The 15,509-nt window shown below is 53.2% G+C and overlaps 1 protein-coding gene across 1 annotated transcript in view; it reads right to left on the bottom strand.

The window, feature by feature from the left end:
- Nucleotides 1–15,509, bottom strand: part of CSNK2A2 (casein kinase 2 alpha 2) — a 28,293-nt gene that overhangs the window by 11,391 nt on the left and 1,393 nt on the right. The window contains exons 3-4 of the mRNA XM_084270006.1: nt 4,010–4,111; nt 3,204–3,254 (exon numbers count right to left, since the gene is read on the bottom strand). Of these exons, the coding sequence (XP_084126132.1) occupies nt 3,204–3,254; nt 4,010–4,111 (153 nt within the window). The remainder of the gene's footprint in view (nt 1–3,203; nt 3,255–4,009; nt 4,112–15,509) is intronic.

The raw sequence follows: 15,509 nt of genomic DNA, 5'->3' as shown, positions 1-15,509 counted from the left end.
ACCATTCATACTTCTGCATCACCCTCACAGGGCAACAACTGTTTTTTTAAACTAACCTTGGATAGGTCAGGACAAAACATGGACACTTCCCTCCCAGCAACTCGGCCTGAAAATTCACTGAGGTGTGCACAAAGTGGGAGGTCTGACTCAAAAGCTCTCTGCCCCCACAATCCCACTGGGCTGAACATCCTGAGGCAAGCTTTCATTGCTCACCTTTCTTCACTCATCTCCTCTTCTTCAGCTTTAAACCTGCCAGTGTGTTTTAAGAATGAAATCGCAAGGCAGCTCAGCCCTGCTCCTGCAGACCTGGCTCTGCCTGCTCCTTTCCCTGGGGGATTTAACTCTCCAGGGCAATGAAAGGCACAGCACCCTATATGCTCACAGACTGCACAAAGTATGGGAGCAGCCAGCAGCTGAAGGACAAGCACCTCATCTCTAGTTTGAAACGGATTCGCAGAAGACACTTCACTGAGGGTTACCCAGCTGACCGTGGAATTCAAGCTTGTGCTTCTGGAATCAGCCACTTAGGTCCCTGGCTCAGGTCCCCCCAGATCACAGCTTCGCCCATGCACTGAGTTAAGGAAGCCCAGCAGCCTTTTTCACAGCTGCACAGACACCAGTAACATCCTGCCACTTGCATGGCACGGGGAGGGGGGAAGTATTAACAGTGTCAAGCAAAAAAGAACATTGAAGCCAAGAAACTGTCAGAAAGAAGACTATGGAGGAGACATCCAAGCTGGTGAGAAACTGTTTGTCACAGCACAGAGGAAAGTGGTCAGTTGGTTGCACCCAAGCTGCCTGGGGCACCCCCTCACACTCCCTGAAGGCAGCTTGCTAGGGAGATGCACGGTGCTCAGCAGTGCTGCTGAATTTGGATGCCAGGGTGGAGACGGGCACATCAGCAGCACACCTCAAAACAAAGAGCAGAGGGCTCTGCCACCAGGATTAGCTCACAGGCCACTCAACTCCAGGAGAATCTGGCTGCCAGAGGAGATGTTGACTGTGGAGCAGAGGGGACTATGACTGGGTGCTCTCCAACTGCCTCATGTACAGAGCTGTAGGGCCAGCCAAGGCTTCCAACACAAGTGGTCTCATTCACTCTTTGCTTGGCAAGGGCAGCTCAGAGCAGGGTTGGAGAGAGCACGAGGGGCCACGTATAGAAGAGGAAATCCACAGGTACCTGTGTGTAGCAGTGGCTCTGTAACCTGCCACTGAGCTGTGGCCCCAAGAACCTCCTCAAACAGGCAGCAGAGTTCCTGGGAGCGTAGCCCACGTAACCCACACACCCAGTAACACAGCTGGTGAAACTCAGGTTACAAATCAGCTCTGAGCAGGAAGGCCCATGCTGCATGCCCTGGGGAACATGCCCACATTCCCCAGACAAGTTATTCCTGCCTTGCCCCAGTCAGCATCAAAAGCATCAATACTTTGCCTTGGACAGCGGTGAATCTGCATCTCCTGGAGGAGCCAGCCCTTCTCCCAGGAGCCTAAAATGATCTGCTGCCAACTCCTTAGCTCTTTCTAATGTGACAGCCAGAGCTGAGCACTCTCACTGCTGCTGTGGCCAGACTGACGTCGCCATACTGGCCACAGCGCTGCCGGCGACGGCTCTCGGCAGGGCTGACCCTCCACATACCCCAAGTCCCATGTTTTTCAGCTCAGTCTCCATCAGCCACCAGCCTCAAGTAACAACTTCACCTTCCACACTGTGAGCATATTTCAGGTACATGGTGATAACTCTGATGATTTTTTCCCCATAGGACATGGCAGAGTATTGTAACAGCATTGATGAGGAGACACAAAAAACAATCCTCAGCAAGCTGTGCTGCTGCTCTAGCAACCTGGTTTGTCTCAAGCCATATATTAAAACAATTAAAATCTCTAAATAGGAAGTGAAAAACTTCCAGGATCAGCCTTCTGGGTCCCCAGGAGAACCACAGGGCCATGTTCCCAATGGACATGCAGCACTGGAACAGCCCAGACTAACCCAGGCTGCTGTAATTAGCCCCGAAGGGTCACCGTGCCGCACTCCTCTCATGGCTGTTTATTTGATGGAGGCAACACTTGTCTCCCCACCCAGAGCTGTCAGGGCAGACGCTGCTCCAAGTTACTATTAGCCCAGCCTCTGCAGTAAGCCTCTATGTAAGATTAAAAACCAGGACCACAACTGCCAACGTGGCTGCAGCTCTGACTATGCGCAGGGGCCCACCCAGCAGGATTCGGCTCCCCAGACCAACTCCAGAAGGACACACAACCCCAGGGAAATACCAGGGCTGCAGGTGAGACACTCAGTGGGATGGACAACAAGCTGCTGCTGCTCCACCAACACCAAGCCAGGGTCCTGCTCTGGGTGTTTGGTGAAGCTGCATCTTCCCAGGTCTGTACCCACCTACTGTTCTGGCACAAACAGGGAGGGCAAAGCACGGAACAAAAGCCATCTCTGAGCAGCGTGGCAGGGGGTGACTGCTGTTTCTCTAATGGCAACCACAACCACTCAATTAATTCTCCATCACTGACTCAATGACTTAGGGTACAGATTCACATAAGAGGAAGGGAAGATGCCATTAAAATAGGTGCAGTTGCTAATTACATGCCTGTCCCTCAGCTCACTGCTGCCTGCCAGCAGCACTGCAGTAGCACACGTAGCCTCAGCTGTGCTCAGACACCAGTATCCCCATTTTGGGAAGTAGCAATACCACTCAGAGCTCCCCAAAAATAAGAAGAGCTGGCCTTGGGCAAGCAGAAAAGCTCTTAAGATGTATTCAAGATTGCCAGGCCCACCAGATGTGTTCTCCAGCCTCTCCCACCCTGCAGTCCCCAGGTCTGAAGGATTCCAGCACAAATTGGGGGTGACCTGCTCCATCATCTACGTTGCTGTAAAAGAGCATTGCAGCACAGGGATCAACTCAGGCTGAATGTGTAGCCCAGCTGTGATCACTGAACTGAGAGGGGAGTAAGGATATCGAACCTGTTGAACTTCCTCCTCAAAGTTGGGAGGAGATTCAGCACACAAACTTTAGATCCCTGCTCGTCTAGAGGCTATTTACAGCTTTCTGATTTACATGGGGAAAGGAGGGTGAAGCTGACATTGGTGGAAACCCCAAACTCCCCCCATAGCTCGTGAGGAGCATCTGACAACCTGAGATCCCAGCACTCTTCATGGAAACGGGAAGCTTCCCACATCCACCCTCAGGCAGGCTCACCTTAAAATCTGTGTTATTGATGTACTCAAACACCAGTGCAGGGGTCTTTGACTGCAAGAGAGAAAGAGAGTATTGTGGTTTAAAACACCCTCTTGGTCTTTTCTTTACTCCAAGACACCCAAGAAAGCTTTTGCTTCTCACCCAACCCTTACCCCAGAGCAAGGCAGGAGCAGGACGGCGAGAGGAACGCAGCTCTGCTCCCAGAGCAGGCAGAGCAAGCGCTGCTCTCACCCTGTGCAGCGAGCACTGGCATGGCATTTTGGCCAGCACAGGGCCTCCCTGGGCCAAGGAGGGGACACAGCACCAGGTGAGGAGAGAGGTGCCACTGGAGGCAAAGGCCTCACAGCCTTGGCAGGAGGAATGTCAGCCAGGGCTGCCAACTCTACAGCAGCGTCACTTTATCTCTGTGACCTCTGCTAGTCAGAGAACCCTTCCTGTGAAGGGGGCAACTGTGGTGATGCAGGCAAGAGATATGACCTCTGGTCACTGGGCAGGACAGCCACCAGAAGGACAAGGAGTGCTTAATATCTAATTGCCCTGCCAGATACTGTTGTTCCAGAGGCCTGGCAGAAGCTGGAAGGCTGCAAGCTCTGCTTCCTTACAGAACAACAACTTCTCCCCCCTCAGCCAAGGGAAACTCAGAGGAGTCACTAAGGGGTTGTTAAAAGAGTCTGGGGTGCATGGAGGGGAACACAAACCCATGCAAAGCAGCCCACCACAGGAGACCCTAAGGAGGGGGAGCCTGCTTGCACCCAGCTGGCAGGAGGGCAAACCCACCCCAGGCACTGCCACACGCAGGCACCTACCACAGGGTCCTTGACAGTATCGATCAGGTTGATGATGTTGGTGCCACCACGCAGGTTCTCCAGAATCTTAACCTCACGTTTTATCTTCTTTTTCTTCACTGGCTTAAATAGACAAAAGAAATTAGAAGTAAGAGTCCTTTCAGAAGTTAACACTGATTTCTGAAAATGATTTGGACTAGACCACACCACCCCCCTCCCCTCCCTGCTCCCACCCTCAGGAGGGAACATTTTTATCATCAGAGGACACAGACACCTTGCATATCAATTTGTCTATTTAAGCACCTCCCCTATGAAGAGAAGCTGGGGGAGCTGGGCTTGTTCAGCCTGGGGGAGAGAAGGCTGCAGGGAGACCTCATTGCAGCCTTCCTGCCCCTGAAGGGAGCAGAGGAACAGGAGGGGAATCAACTTTTTAAAAGGGTAGACACTGACAGGACAAAGGGGATATGGGGTGAAGCTAAAGGAAGGAAGAGTTAGATTGGATAGTAGGGGGAAGCTTTTTACAGAGAGAGTGGTGAGGGGCTGGAAGGGGCTGCCCAGAGAGGGGGTGGGTGCCCCATCCCTGGGGGTGTTCAAGGCCAGGTTGGCTGGGGCCCTGGGCAACCTTGTGTAACTCCAGGCCTGGAGGTTGGTGTCCCTGCCTGTGGCAGGGGGGTTGGAGCTCTGTGACCCTTGGGGTCCCTTCCAACCCAGACCAGTCTGGGATTCTATGATACTTGGAATTCCCTCTCATCAGCAGAAGTCCTCCACTCACCAGGAGAAAGCCAAAGTACTCCACACAAACACAATGGTGACCCCAGTGCTGTGGTGAAAGGTCCTTGGGATGCCCTTGGCTCCCTCATTCTAGGTTGTGCATTTAGAGCCATGGCACAAGCATGGTGGACCCTGCATCTCAATTTTTCATACAGAAACTATCATACACCATCAACTTTTCATATACAAACCATATCACACACCATTTCTTCACTCCTCAATCCCACCTTGTTTCCCAATGGGTACTTTAACCCAGTGAGATGACAACCCCAGAGTCTCCAGCACCAAAATTTCTATCAAGATCAGGCACTGCCACGTGTACGTACATGCATTTGTCTCCTGCATGCCCCCAAAAAGCACAGACCCAGCTGCAAGGCACACCATCACATCCACCCTGTGTGATTATTTCCAAAGCCTACAGACATTTCAGTTTCTGGCTCCTCAGGTCTGCACAGTCCCAGGAGCTCCCCTTGCAAAGTCAGCTCTTCTCTGGACATGGCCCTGCAGAGTGACACAGAGCAGCTGCTCCCCAGGCAGAGGCTCGGGGGTTGGGGGAGCTTATACAGTAACCCAACTCACTGTGTCTGTAACTCATCCACTCCCAGGCCTGAAAGGACAGGTAGTGTAAGGGCAGGTAAGAGGTGAGTTTCTGAGGGTCTTGGCTAATGACCAGTGTGGGCATCACTGTCTGCCAGTCACTGAGTGCACCTGCCCTTCAGTACAGAGATGGAACATCCTCTCCAGCACCACCACTCACAGAGCTGCAGAGACATCCTGCAGGGACCAGTAACACCCCTGTCCTGCCAGCACAACGGAGGGAAGGGATGGTGTCCAGAGGCACCTCCACAGGCTGGAGAGATGGGACTGTGTGAATCCAATGGACTTCTGCAAGGCCAAAGGCAAGGTCCTGCACACACGGATCCCCAGCACAGTGCCAGGCTGGGGGATGGATGGATGGATGGATGGATGGATGGATGGATGGATGGATGGAGAGCAGCCCTGAGGAGACGGGTTTGGGGATGCTGGTGACAAGAAACTCAACAGGACCCAGTACCATGCTCTGGCAACCCAGAAACACCCCATGTCCTGGGCTGCATCCCCAGCAGTGGGACCAGCAGGGCTGGGAAAGGGGGATTCTGCCCCTCTGCTCCGCTCTGGGACACAGACCCCCCTGCAGCGCTGCCTCCAGCTCAGGGGTCCCCAGGGCAAGGGGGACATGGAGCTGTGAGAGTGAGTCCCGAGGAGCCACGGAGATGATGGGAGGGCTGGAGCCCCTCTGCTCTGGAGCCAGGCTGGGAGAGCTGGGCTGGCTCAGCCCAGAGAAGAGAAGGCTGCTTCTGGGGAGAGCTCTGAGCCCCTTCCCGTCCCTCGAGGGGCTCCAGGAGAGCTGGAGAGGGGCTGGTGCCCAGGGCAGGGAGGGCCAGGCCCGTGGGAATGGCCTTCAGCTGCAGGAGGGGGCTGGGAGGCAGAAATCCTTCCTGGGGAGGGGGAGGCCCTGGCACAGGGTGCCCAGAGAAGCTGGGGCTGTCCCTGGATCCCTGGCAGGGTTCAAGGCTGGGTCGGATGGCACTTGGGGCACCTGGTCTGGGGGGGTATCCCTGCTTTCTAAGACATCCACCACCCACCACAGACTCTGGTGTGTGAGGAGGGGAGCAATGGGAACGACAAAGAGGCACCTTATAAAAAGGCATGTTATCAGGCATCTACACGAAGGACAAGGAGCCACAAGAGCTCAACAGCTCCCTCTCAGCACCGTGCAGCCTCCCACTTGGATGTTGGCTGCAGAACTCCAGGGGGGCACCTCACTCTCCTCTCACAGGTGACTCCAAGGCAATCCCTGGTTTCAGACCCCGCACAGAAACCGAGGAGCAGACGGGAGAAGGAACAGAAGCTTTTTATATAGTGGGGAAATATGGCACTTATGTAAGTGATAAAATATGCTGTCTTCAGGTGGCTGAAAGTTTCAGATTTGAATCCTGCCCCTCTCTTCCAAGTTAAAAGGCAGGAGCTAGGCTTTCAAGCCAAAAGATGAGAATTTCAGCCCCAAGCAAAGTGCCAAAAATAACACCAGTACTGGCACAGGGAGCATCAGCACCTCATAAAGCCACTGTGGAAACAGCAGCAAGGCCACTGCAGCTGTCAGCCTGAGCTGGAGTGATACTGGGCTGGGATCACTGGGGAGGGGTGACCAACAGCCCTGGGACAGCACCCAGACATGGCTGGAGCCAGTGGGAAGTTGGACAGACAAGGAGAAGCAGCAAAATCAGGGGAACAGCAGACAGAGGGAGCGAGGGACTGTTCCTGAACCCCAAAAGAAGATGCTTCATTAGGAACTCGTTTCATGATCTCAGCACAGGGACAGACACCACCACCCACATGCACAGATCCTGCCAGAAGGCCAAGAGGAGGATGTAATTTGGTTAACTCTGCTCCTCCAGCAGCGAGGCAGAGGCACATGCAAGCTGCTTCCCAAGGAATTCAAAGGGGGAGCTGAGCTGCTGACATCCTGAAGGTGCTCGCTGACCGGCCTGACAACCAGCAAACATGCCTCACAGCTGCTGCTCCATCACAACACCTGCACCTGACCAGGAGCCCAAACAGCACCTGAACACAGCCCAGAGGACAAAAGCCCACTCTGAGATACCTTCTCCTTTGTACTGTAGTTATTTCAAGGGATTTTTGCATCACCCTGGCAGGAGAGGATATCCATCCAAGGCTTCCACTTCATCCACAGTGACCACCTCTCCCACAGGGGCAGCAGTAGTCTTCCAGTCACTTCTACAGTTTTCAGGATGGGAAGATTATGGCCTGCATGATTTCCACTGGAAACCCACCCCTACCCACAGCAGACGTAAGGAGACACAAGCAGACAGAATCAGCCACTTTTGGAGAAAAGGACAGAAGAAAATGGGTCTTTTTTTAAGGAAATGCCTGCAGATAATCATCAAGAGCAGCCTGTCTGACAGGTCCAAGGGAAGACACTCCAGCAAATGCAGCCTCAGCACCAGGGAGAGTTAAAGCCACTTGCTGGCTGCACGTTTTCCTGTTGAGCTGCAGGAGTGCAGAGCCAGTGAGCAGGATGGGGCTTCCCAGCCCCAGGTGGACAGGGATGAGGTGGGGTGAGAGGCTGTGGGCTGCAGTAATGGCATCCTGGAGGAAAAGCATTGCCTGGAAGTTTCCTCAGAGAACAATGCAGAGGAACAGAGGATTTCCCCCACTTGCAGGAGAAAACAGTAGGAACTGCTGGGTGCCAGCCCACCCCACCCAGCTTTCTCCTTACCTCATCCCACATCACTGTTCCAGCCACAACTGCAAATCCCACCTACAACCCATGAGTGTGTTGCCAGAGCTCAGCTTTTGCCCAGCGTGGGGGCAAATCAAACACTTTGGTGCCAACCACCCCAGGACTGCATGGGTACTGACAATTCAAGACAGGGAAACCTGGCAATATCCTTCCCAGCCCCAGTCCCTGACGCTGCTGAAGCCCCAGGCAACCACCAGCACATCCTCCAAGCACCAGGATTAAGTCTGGGTTGCTACAACTGTCTTCTGGAGTCACCCGATCTGTCTCTCCAAGGATGTTGACTCCAAACACACATGGATTAACTGCGAGCTAACTGGAGCTATTATGGCTTCTAACCATCTGCCTCTCCCAGCAGGGAGAGCTTCTAAATCACCAGCCCTTGCAGCCAGAGTATTTTAACAACACTCATTCAAGGCTATTTTATTAAACCAGGCTATCAACAGGGACATTTTGTGTTGTGTTTCCTACCCAGCTCAGTCCTCTGGCCCTGGGAGGGGGATTTCTGATGGAGGAATGGAGAAGGCACCTAGACAAAATCACCAGCTCCTGAGTTTGAACCACCTGTGTTTGCAAGGCAATGTTCTATGCAGGTACAAGCTCCCAAACCCATCTGTTCCCACAGCAGAGGCATTTCAAAGCTTTCCTCCACACAAGGACCCTCCAAGTGACCAGTACGAGTCAAACCCTCGCGGCAGCTTCCCCCCAGCCCCTCTGAGACAGGCTCTGACAGGCTCCCTCTGCTCTCCACACACACCTATTTCCAGGAAATCTGTAGAAACTTGACAGCTTGGAGACTTCCATCGTATTTGGTTGGAATTGGCCAACCAGTGCTAAAACTCCTGGGGGGTGTGTGTGTGTGGGGAGAAAGGCTGACAGACAGCAGGATTGCATAAGGCTCGTTTCCATTGGAAACCAGGCTAAAAGACATGGCTGGGTTTAGCAGTGTCTACTCTGGGAGGGGTTTAATTACCTCAACGGCAGCAGCACCCTTGGAACAACAGGACTGTCTAGCACAAGCCAGTTTTCCAGTTTCCTGGGAAATTGCTTCCTTCCTCAGGTAAACTGCAAGGGAGGTGGCTGCAGAGAGTGGAGACAAAACCCCACAAGCTTTTGGAGCAGAGGGACAGTGTGACCCCCCAGCCACAGGAGGATGGTCTCTGCAGCTCTCAGCCATCCCCAGCCAGCCACCCTTCGTGGTAGCTTTTCCACCCCACCAGCCAAAAGGGTCCCATCAGGGTGTTTCAGTTCACTTGGAGATCAGGCAGCAGAGGCAGGCCCACCAGCCAGCACTGCCCCAGCACTGTGCCAGGCTGCCCCTCTGCAGCAGTGAGAGGGGGCATGGGGTGAGCGGCCGCTTCACAGTCAGGTGGGAGGCAGAAGCAAACAACCCTCTGTGATCAAGGGATCAGACCCCAGGTCATTTTCTGTGAGACCATGTAAACTTGTAAGCAGGGAAGGAGTCCAGCTGCAGCAAACACCAGCTGGGAGAATGCACATTGTTTGCTAAAATAAACCTTTAAATACAAGGCTGCAACCATCGCTTCCTGTCTTGAAGGAATAAATGGCTGCCTGGCTAATTAGCTTCTTTGCTTGGTTTCTAAAGCAAAGGGAGCACACTTTTCTGTCAGATGCTTCAGTTCCAGCCTTGCTGAACAACCCAGGCACCCATCACTTGAATTCAAGCAAAGAGAGAAAATAAATCTGTCCTCCAAATTCTCTGTGTGCTTCCACAGAATCACAGGGTTGGAAAAGACCTTTAAGATCATCAAGTCCAACCATTCCCATCCTAAGCTAAACCAGGTCCCTGAGCACCTCATCTACCCTTTTTTTAAACACATCCAGGGAAGGTGACTCAGCCCCTCCCTGGGCAGCTTGTTCCAGGCCCTAACAGCTCTTTCAGGGAAGAACTTTTCCCTCACATCTGCTCTGACCCTGCCCTGGAGCAGCTTGAGCCCATTGCCCCTTGTCCCGTCTCCTATCCCCTGGCTGCAGAGACCATCGCCCACCTCTCTGCAGCCTCCTGGCAGGGCAGTGTAGGTGATGATAAGGTCTCCCCTCAGCCTCCTTTTCCAGGGTGAACACCCCCAGCTCCCTCAGCTGCTCCTCAGAGGATTTGCCCTCCAGCCCCTTCCCCAGCCTGGTTGCCCTTCTCTGGACTTGCTCCAGGACCTCAATGTCCTTCTGATGGTGAGAAGCCCAGAACTGGACCCAGCACTCGAGGTGCAGCCTCACCAGTGCCCAGTCCAGGGGCATAGTCACCTCCCCAGACTTACTGGCCACACTGTTTTTGATATAAGCCCGGATGCCATTGGCATTCCTGGCTACCTGAGCACACTGCTGGCTCATATTCAGCCTGCAGTCACCCAACACCCCCAGGTCCTTCTCTGCCTGACAGCTCTCCAGGCAGAGAAGGACCTGGGAGTGTTGATTGACCACCCTGAGAAAGAAAAGTGGCGTCCAGGAAGACCTGTGAAGTAAGAGTTAAATCCAAAACATAAAACCCATTTTGCATTAGCCAAAAGCAAGGAACCAGAGCACACACAGACCCAGCCAAGGAGCACACGTGCTGCTCTGAAGGAGCCATGCAAGGTGCTGGGTTTTACCCTGCAGGTGCTCTGAAAAAGAACCAGGCTTAGCACAGCAGGGAAAAAAGTTTAACAGTCAAAGCAAACAAATCCACAAGGATCTATTCCACCACCCTGCAAAGAAAAAGATCTATTCTTCACTCACCCAACCTGAATAGCCCAGAAAACCATGATGCTTCCAGTGAACAGGGAAAGCTCAACACACAGTCTCCAGGCTCCAAGGCAAAAGGCTTGAGCAGCACCCTTACAACAGGCTCCAAACATTGCAGAGCTGTCACTAAGAGCTCATTCATCTCCAGCAAGTATCACCACAAGGGTCCCAGCACTCAGCCCAGAAAGCCTGACGCCAGTTGTTCAATAGGAAAATTGGCTTCAGAGCAGCACTGCTTGTTGTGCCAGACATCAGCTGGGAAACCAAATAATTGTGTTCAGAAGAGCCACAGAATTGAGGAGCCCACTTTTGTCAATGTTCTGTCAGGTGCTTCCACCTCACAGCTTTCACTGGCTGAATTCAAACTTCCTGGGGTTCATCTTGGATTTTGGAAAAGAGGGAAGAAACCCAACCCCAACCTCCCCTGAGAGTACTGAGAGTACAAAGCCCATGTGCCATTGTTTCCATCAGACAGCCTTTCCTGCCCCCATAGCACAGCCCAGGAGAGCCCTCCTGGGGCTTCCTGATGACACATCAAGACTTTTGTGGTCAAATGAAAGGGACACACACAAGGAACAAGCCCTGATCCTCAACACACAGGATGAGAATCCCTCCCTCAGGGTCACTGTGAACAGACCCAGTAACTCACCCTCCTCCCTGCAAGAGCAGCAGCTTCAGAGCCCACCAGTCCCTTGGTGCCAGAACTTCACTGCTGTGCCTCCTGTACCAGCTCTGCTGGTCTTGGCTCCAAACAAAGCTGGACTCTGACAGCCACCTGTGCCAAGCTCAGCTGTGTGAGCAACTGGTGTTTAAATCAGAAGAGCCATGTGTACCTGGCTCTTGCAAAAGGGCTCACTTCAAGATCACCAGAGGAGGAAGTGGGCCAGGGAGAGCTGACTCAGTGCATGTGAGCACAGGAGGAGCAAGAGATGCAGATTGCTACCAGGAGAAAGCATTGAACAGCTTTGGTGGATGGTCACTGATGCAGTCAAAAGCTCCAGCCTGAGGGACCAGCACCATCCAGTGCTATTTCCCTGTGCAGTCCCTTCTGTATGGGAGCTGTTTCAGCCTCCACCTAGAACATGCTGATGGACAGGAGCTCCAGAGCTCATGGGGACAGAAGAAAATTTACCAGAGCCACAGGGCTCCCTCCCCCAGATGGTTCTACAGCTACTACAGCAATCCTTTGAGTTCAATGCTGGAAGGACCCTGCAGCAGTGACTGGTATGAGCAGCAGCTCTGGAGGGTTTACACAGCCCCAGAGGGGAACAGGGGAAAACCAAAGCCAAACAAACAAGAACATGCTTGTGAAACCACGTACATGGTTGAAAGTTCCAGTTCACAGACTCAGCACAGAGGGACAAAAGCCACCAAAGGAGAAAGGGGCCATTTCATCACTGCTGCAGATCCTCTGTTTCACTGGTCCCTCTCCTTATAACTGCATTCTTCCCCCAAGCTCCACCTGTGCACTGCACCAGCACAGACAGTAACCCCACAGGGAGACAGTGTCTGTCTGTGGTGGGGTTGGTGCTTTGAGGGCAAGTGGAGCATTAGGAAAACAGGAGGACTGCAAGAGCTGATGACAGGGATGCTGTGATCTCTGCCTTGGCTGGACACTCCAGTGGTGGTGATCAGCACACGAGAACAGGCTGCCAAGGACCCGGCAGCCCTGCTGAAGCTCACCAACAGCCACAACTGCATGTAACTAAGGGCAGCACTCTTGCCACAAAGAATCACCCACTGGAGTTACAAAGCAACCTAGAAAGTTTATCTTGGGCTTTTAGAGTGGCTACTTGCAGTGCTGTTCCCACCCCCCAAGAAGCCAGACCAGGGCACCTGCTTTTAGGACACACAAGGAGAGTGGCAGACACTTCTGGAGCTGCATTAGCAGGGAAGCAAAATGAGAAGCTCATCACAGAGACAGCACAAAGGTGGCAGATGACCTCACTGGTCCCCAAAGATCTACATTTGTGTGGTTAGATATGAAATTGCAGAGCAGTGCTGTAGACACCCATGCTGGACGCAGATGATACAAGACACACTGGAAACAACGATATCTTAAACTTCCTCTGCAAATGCTGAGGAATGTCAGAGCTCATTCTGAGAGTCAAACCTTCAGCCACCAACTTCAGCAAGACACAAAAGCATGGGCACGTTCCCTCTTTCCCGCTCAGCCTCCCCTATGCACACAAGAAGCTTGCCCAAAGCTGTATGAAGGCCAGAGAGATCAAAAAGCCTGCAAGAGCCTCCCACCCCAGCCAGGGGCTGCAGGAGCGTGGTTTGTGGCTAACTCCCTGTCCTGCTACCCAGGAGGGGCAGGAAGGTCAGCATGGGGCAGACTCCTCCACACCAAGATGACTTTAGCCCTGTGGCTCCCTGTGCCTCATTTCTTCCCTAACCCTAACCCTCTGCCTCATTTCTTGAGGTAAAAGCATGTGGAGGATGCTGGGCAGGGAGTGTGGGGTGGCAAAGCAGGGCTCCTGCCTTGCTGCTGTGCACGCTCCATCCCGCATGGCTCGTAGGTCTGCAGTGGGCTGAGGAGCAACTTGCTCCCCCAGTTTGACTCTGACTCTTGAGCTGCAGAATCTTCCTGGGAAAAGTGACATTAAGAGCATGGTATTTCCACAGCAAGGCACTTGACCCAGGACACAGCAATGTTGTGGTCACCTGCATGATCTTTAACTCTGCTCCTTGGCTGACACGTGCTACGAGCAGATGCCGTTTCCCTGCAGGACGTGGCCAGGCCCTGTGGGGCAGCACAGTGGTGCTGTGCATGTCCAGGGCAACAGGACATCTTGCTCTACACAAGCCCAAAAGGCCTGGGGCACTGTGACACCAATCAGAGCTCCCTGGCCTTGCCCAGTGCTGGAATCTTCAGGGGACACTTGCACAGACGCAGCGAGCGGCTGCCAGAAGAGGAAGAGCAGCTATCTGCTTCGTGCAGCACTGGACTGGGACCTCTGCTCTAGTCTCAGCTTTGTTGAGGCTCAGGGACTCGCCCAAAGTCACACAGGAAATCTCTGTGGCTCAGTTCTGCATCAGAGAAAGGGTGATAAAATTTCCTGACCTCTCTGGAGGACAGTATGAGATGTTCAGGTAGCACACCACCAAAGAAGGGGAGGGAAAAACACACAGCAGGGCAAGTACTTGCTACCTGCTCACTTAAGCTCAGTTGGGAAGAGACCCCAGTCCCCTCCCATGAGGCACACGTATTAAAATGGTGACTCTGGCTAAAAATCATCAAAGCATAACAGAAACTGTCCTCTGAAAGAACCTTAAAGAGAAAGCAGCAACCACACTGAACAACATCTATCACCCAGCAACGCTCTTCCCCTTTGTCCCACCCCTACAGCCACACAAAAACCTGAAGACTTCTGGTTGCATTTGCCACCTCACAGGATCCAGCCTTAATTTCTGGAGGACCAGAGAGACCCAGGCTCTTTGCTAAGGCTCCACTGTAGCTACATGTATCTACATTTGCAACTGAGTCTTACTACAGGAAACTAGAGGCCCTTTCCACATCTTGGAGTGATGTTATTGCCACACTTTGCAGGTTTTCACAATGTACACGACACAGTGCTCTGAAACACAGTTTTCACTGACCCACTTTCCACCCAGAAGAAAGTTCATCTGCATTTATCTGGACTTTCTGCTTTCCCTTGCTCCCATGCAGGAACACCTTCTGAATGTTAATGCAAGTGGGGGGAGCCAGAGGAACTGGTGGCAACACCATCCGCTTCAAATCTGGGACAACCCAGTCCCCTGCTCGAAGGGCATTAGGCAAAACATTCAGGCCTCAAGGAGAAGGAGCACCCAGGCGCCCTCAGATGACTCTTGCCAGCTGACACACAGTCCAGCACTGACAGGCTCCCCAGACATGACAGTTGGGGAGAGGAGCGTCGCTCCAGGGGAGGCTCGTTAGGCTGGGAAGAGGGAAGGAGGAAGATTTCTGATGACTTTCCCTGCAGTCTCTTCTCTTTCTATTGGGAACAAGACCCAAGGTCTCAGTGAACCACAGCAGTCCTGAAGAGACCACCAGGGCTCCAAAGCAGCATGCAGAAGTGGTTTCCCCAGCCTAGCCACAAGCCACCCTGCCACAAAAGCCCACTGGCTCCCTTTGGCTACTCTCTCCTATCAGAAACTCCCACCTGCTCCTACTTCAAAAAACCCCCCCCAACAAAATCAAAACAACCCCCAAAACCACATAAAGCATCCAAAGAAGGGGGAGGCCCAAACAGCTTGCTGGAGGACCTCAGCTTGGCAAGGACACATGAGCCTCCCCACGCTGCCCTGATGTCAGGCTCAGCCACGGGGGCTTCCCGAAGGGCTCACCTGGCCACCGCCTCGACCACAGCCACAGCACGGGTGTGTGTAGCTCCTCCCAGAGGCAGAGGGGAGATCACACCTTGTGTAGGAGCAGTGGCCAGAGAAACCATGATAAGTACTCTGGGAAGCCAAGGAAGCCCCCAAGGAAGCATGCAGAGTGAGTGGGGAATATCAGCATAGAAAAGAGAGGCAGCCACACTATCAGAGTGGATCTAGCAACAGCCTTAAGGCTACAGCCCTAAAGGGAGATGCATGACCTAGGCAGTTGGTAGTCTGCAGCTGAAAGGGCAGGTTAAGCTCAGCCCCCCTGTCCACCACGAATCAACATGTACCATATTCTTACAGCACCCATGGTCAGACAGTGAATTCCATGTGCTCTTGGAG

Source organism: Gallinula chloropus (genome assembly GCF_964237585.1).
Source record: "Gallinula chloropus genome assembly, chromosome: 13".
NCBI lineage: Eukaryota > Metazoa > Chordata > Aves > Gruiformes > Rallidae > Gallinula > Gallinula chloropus.
This window is presented reverse-complemented; position numbering and strand designations above follow the sequence as displayed.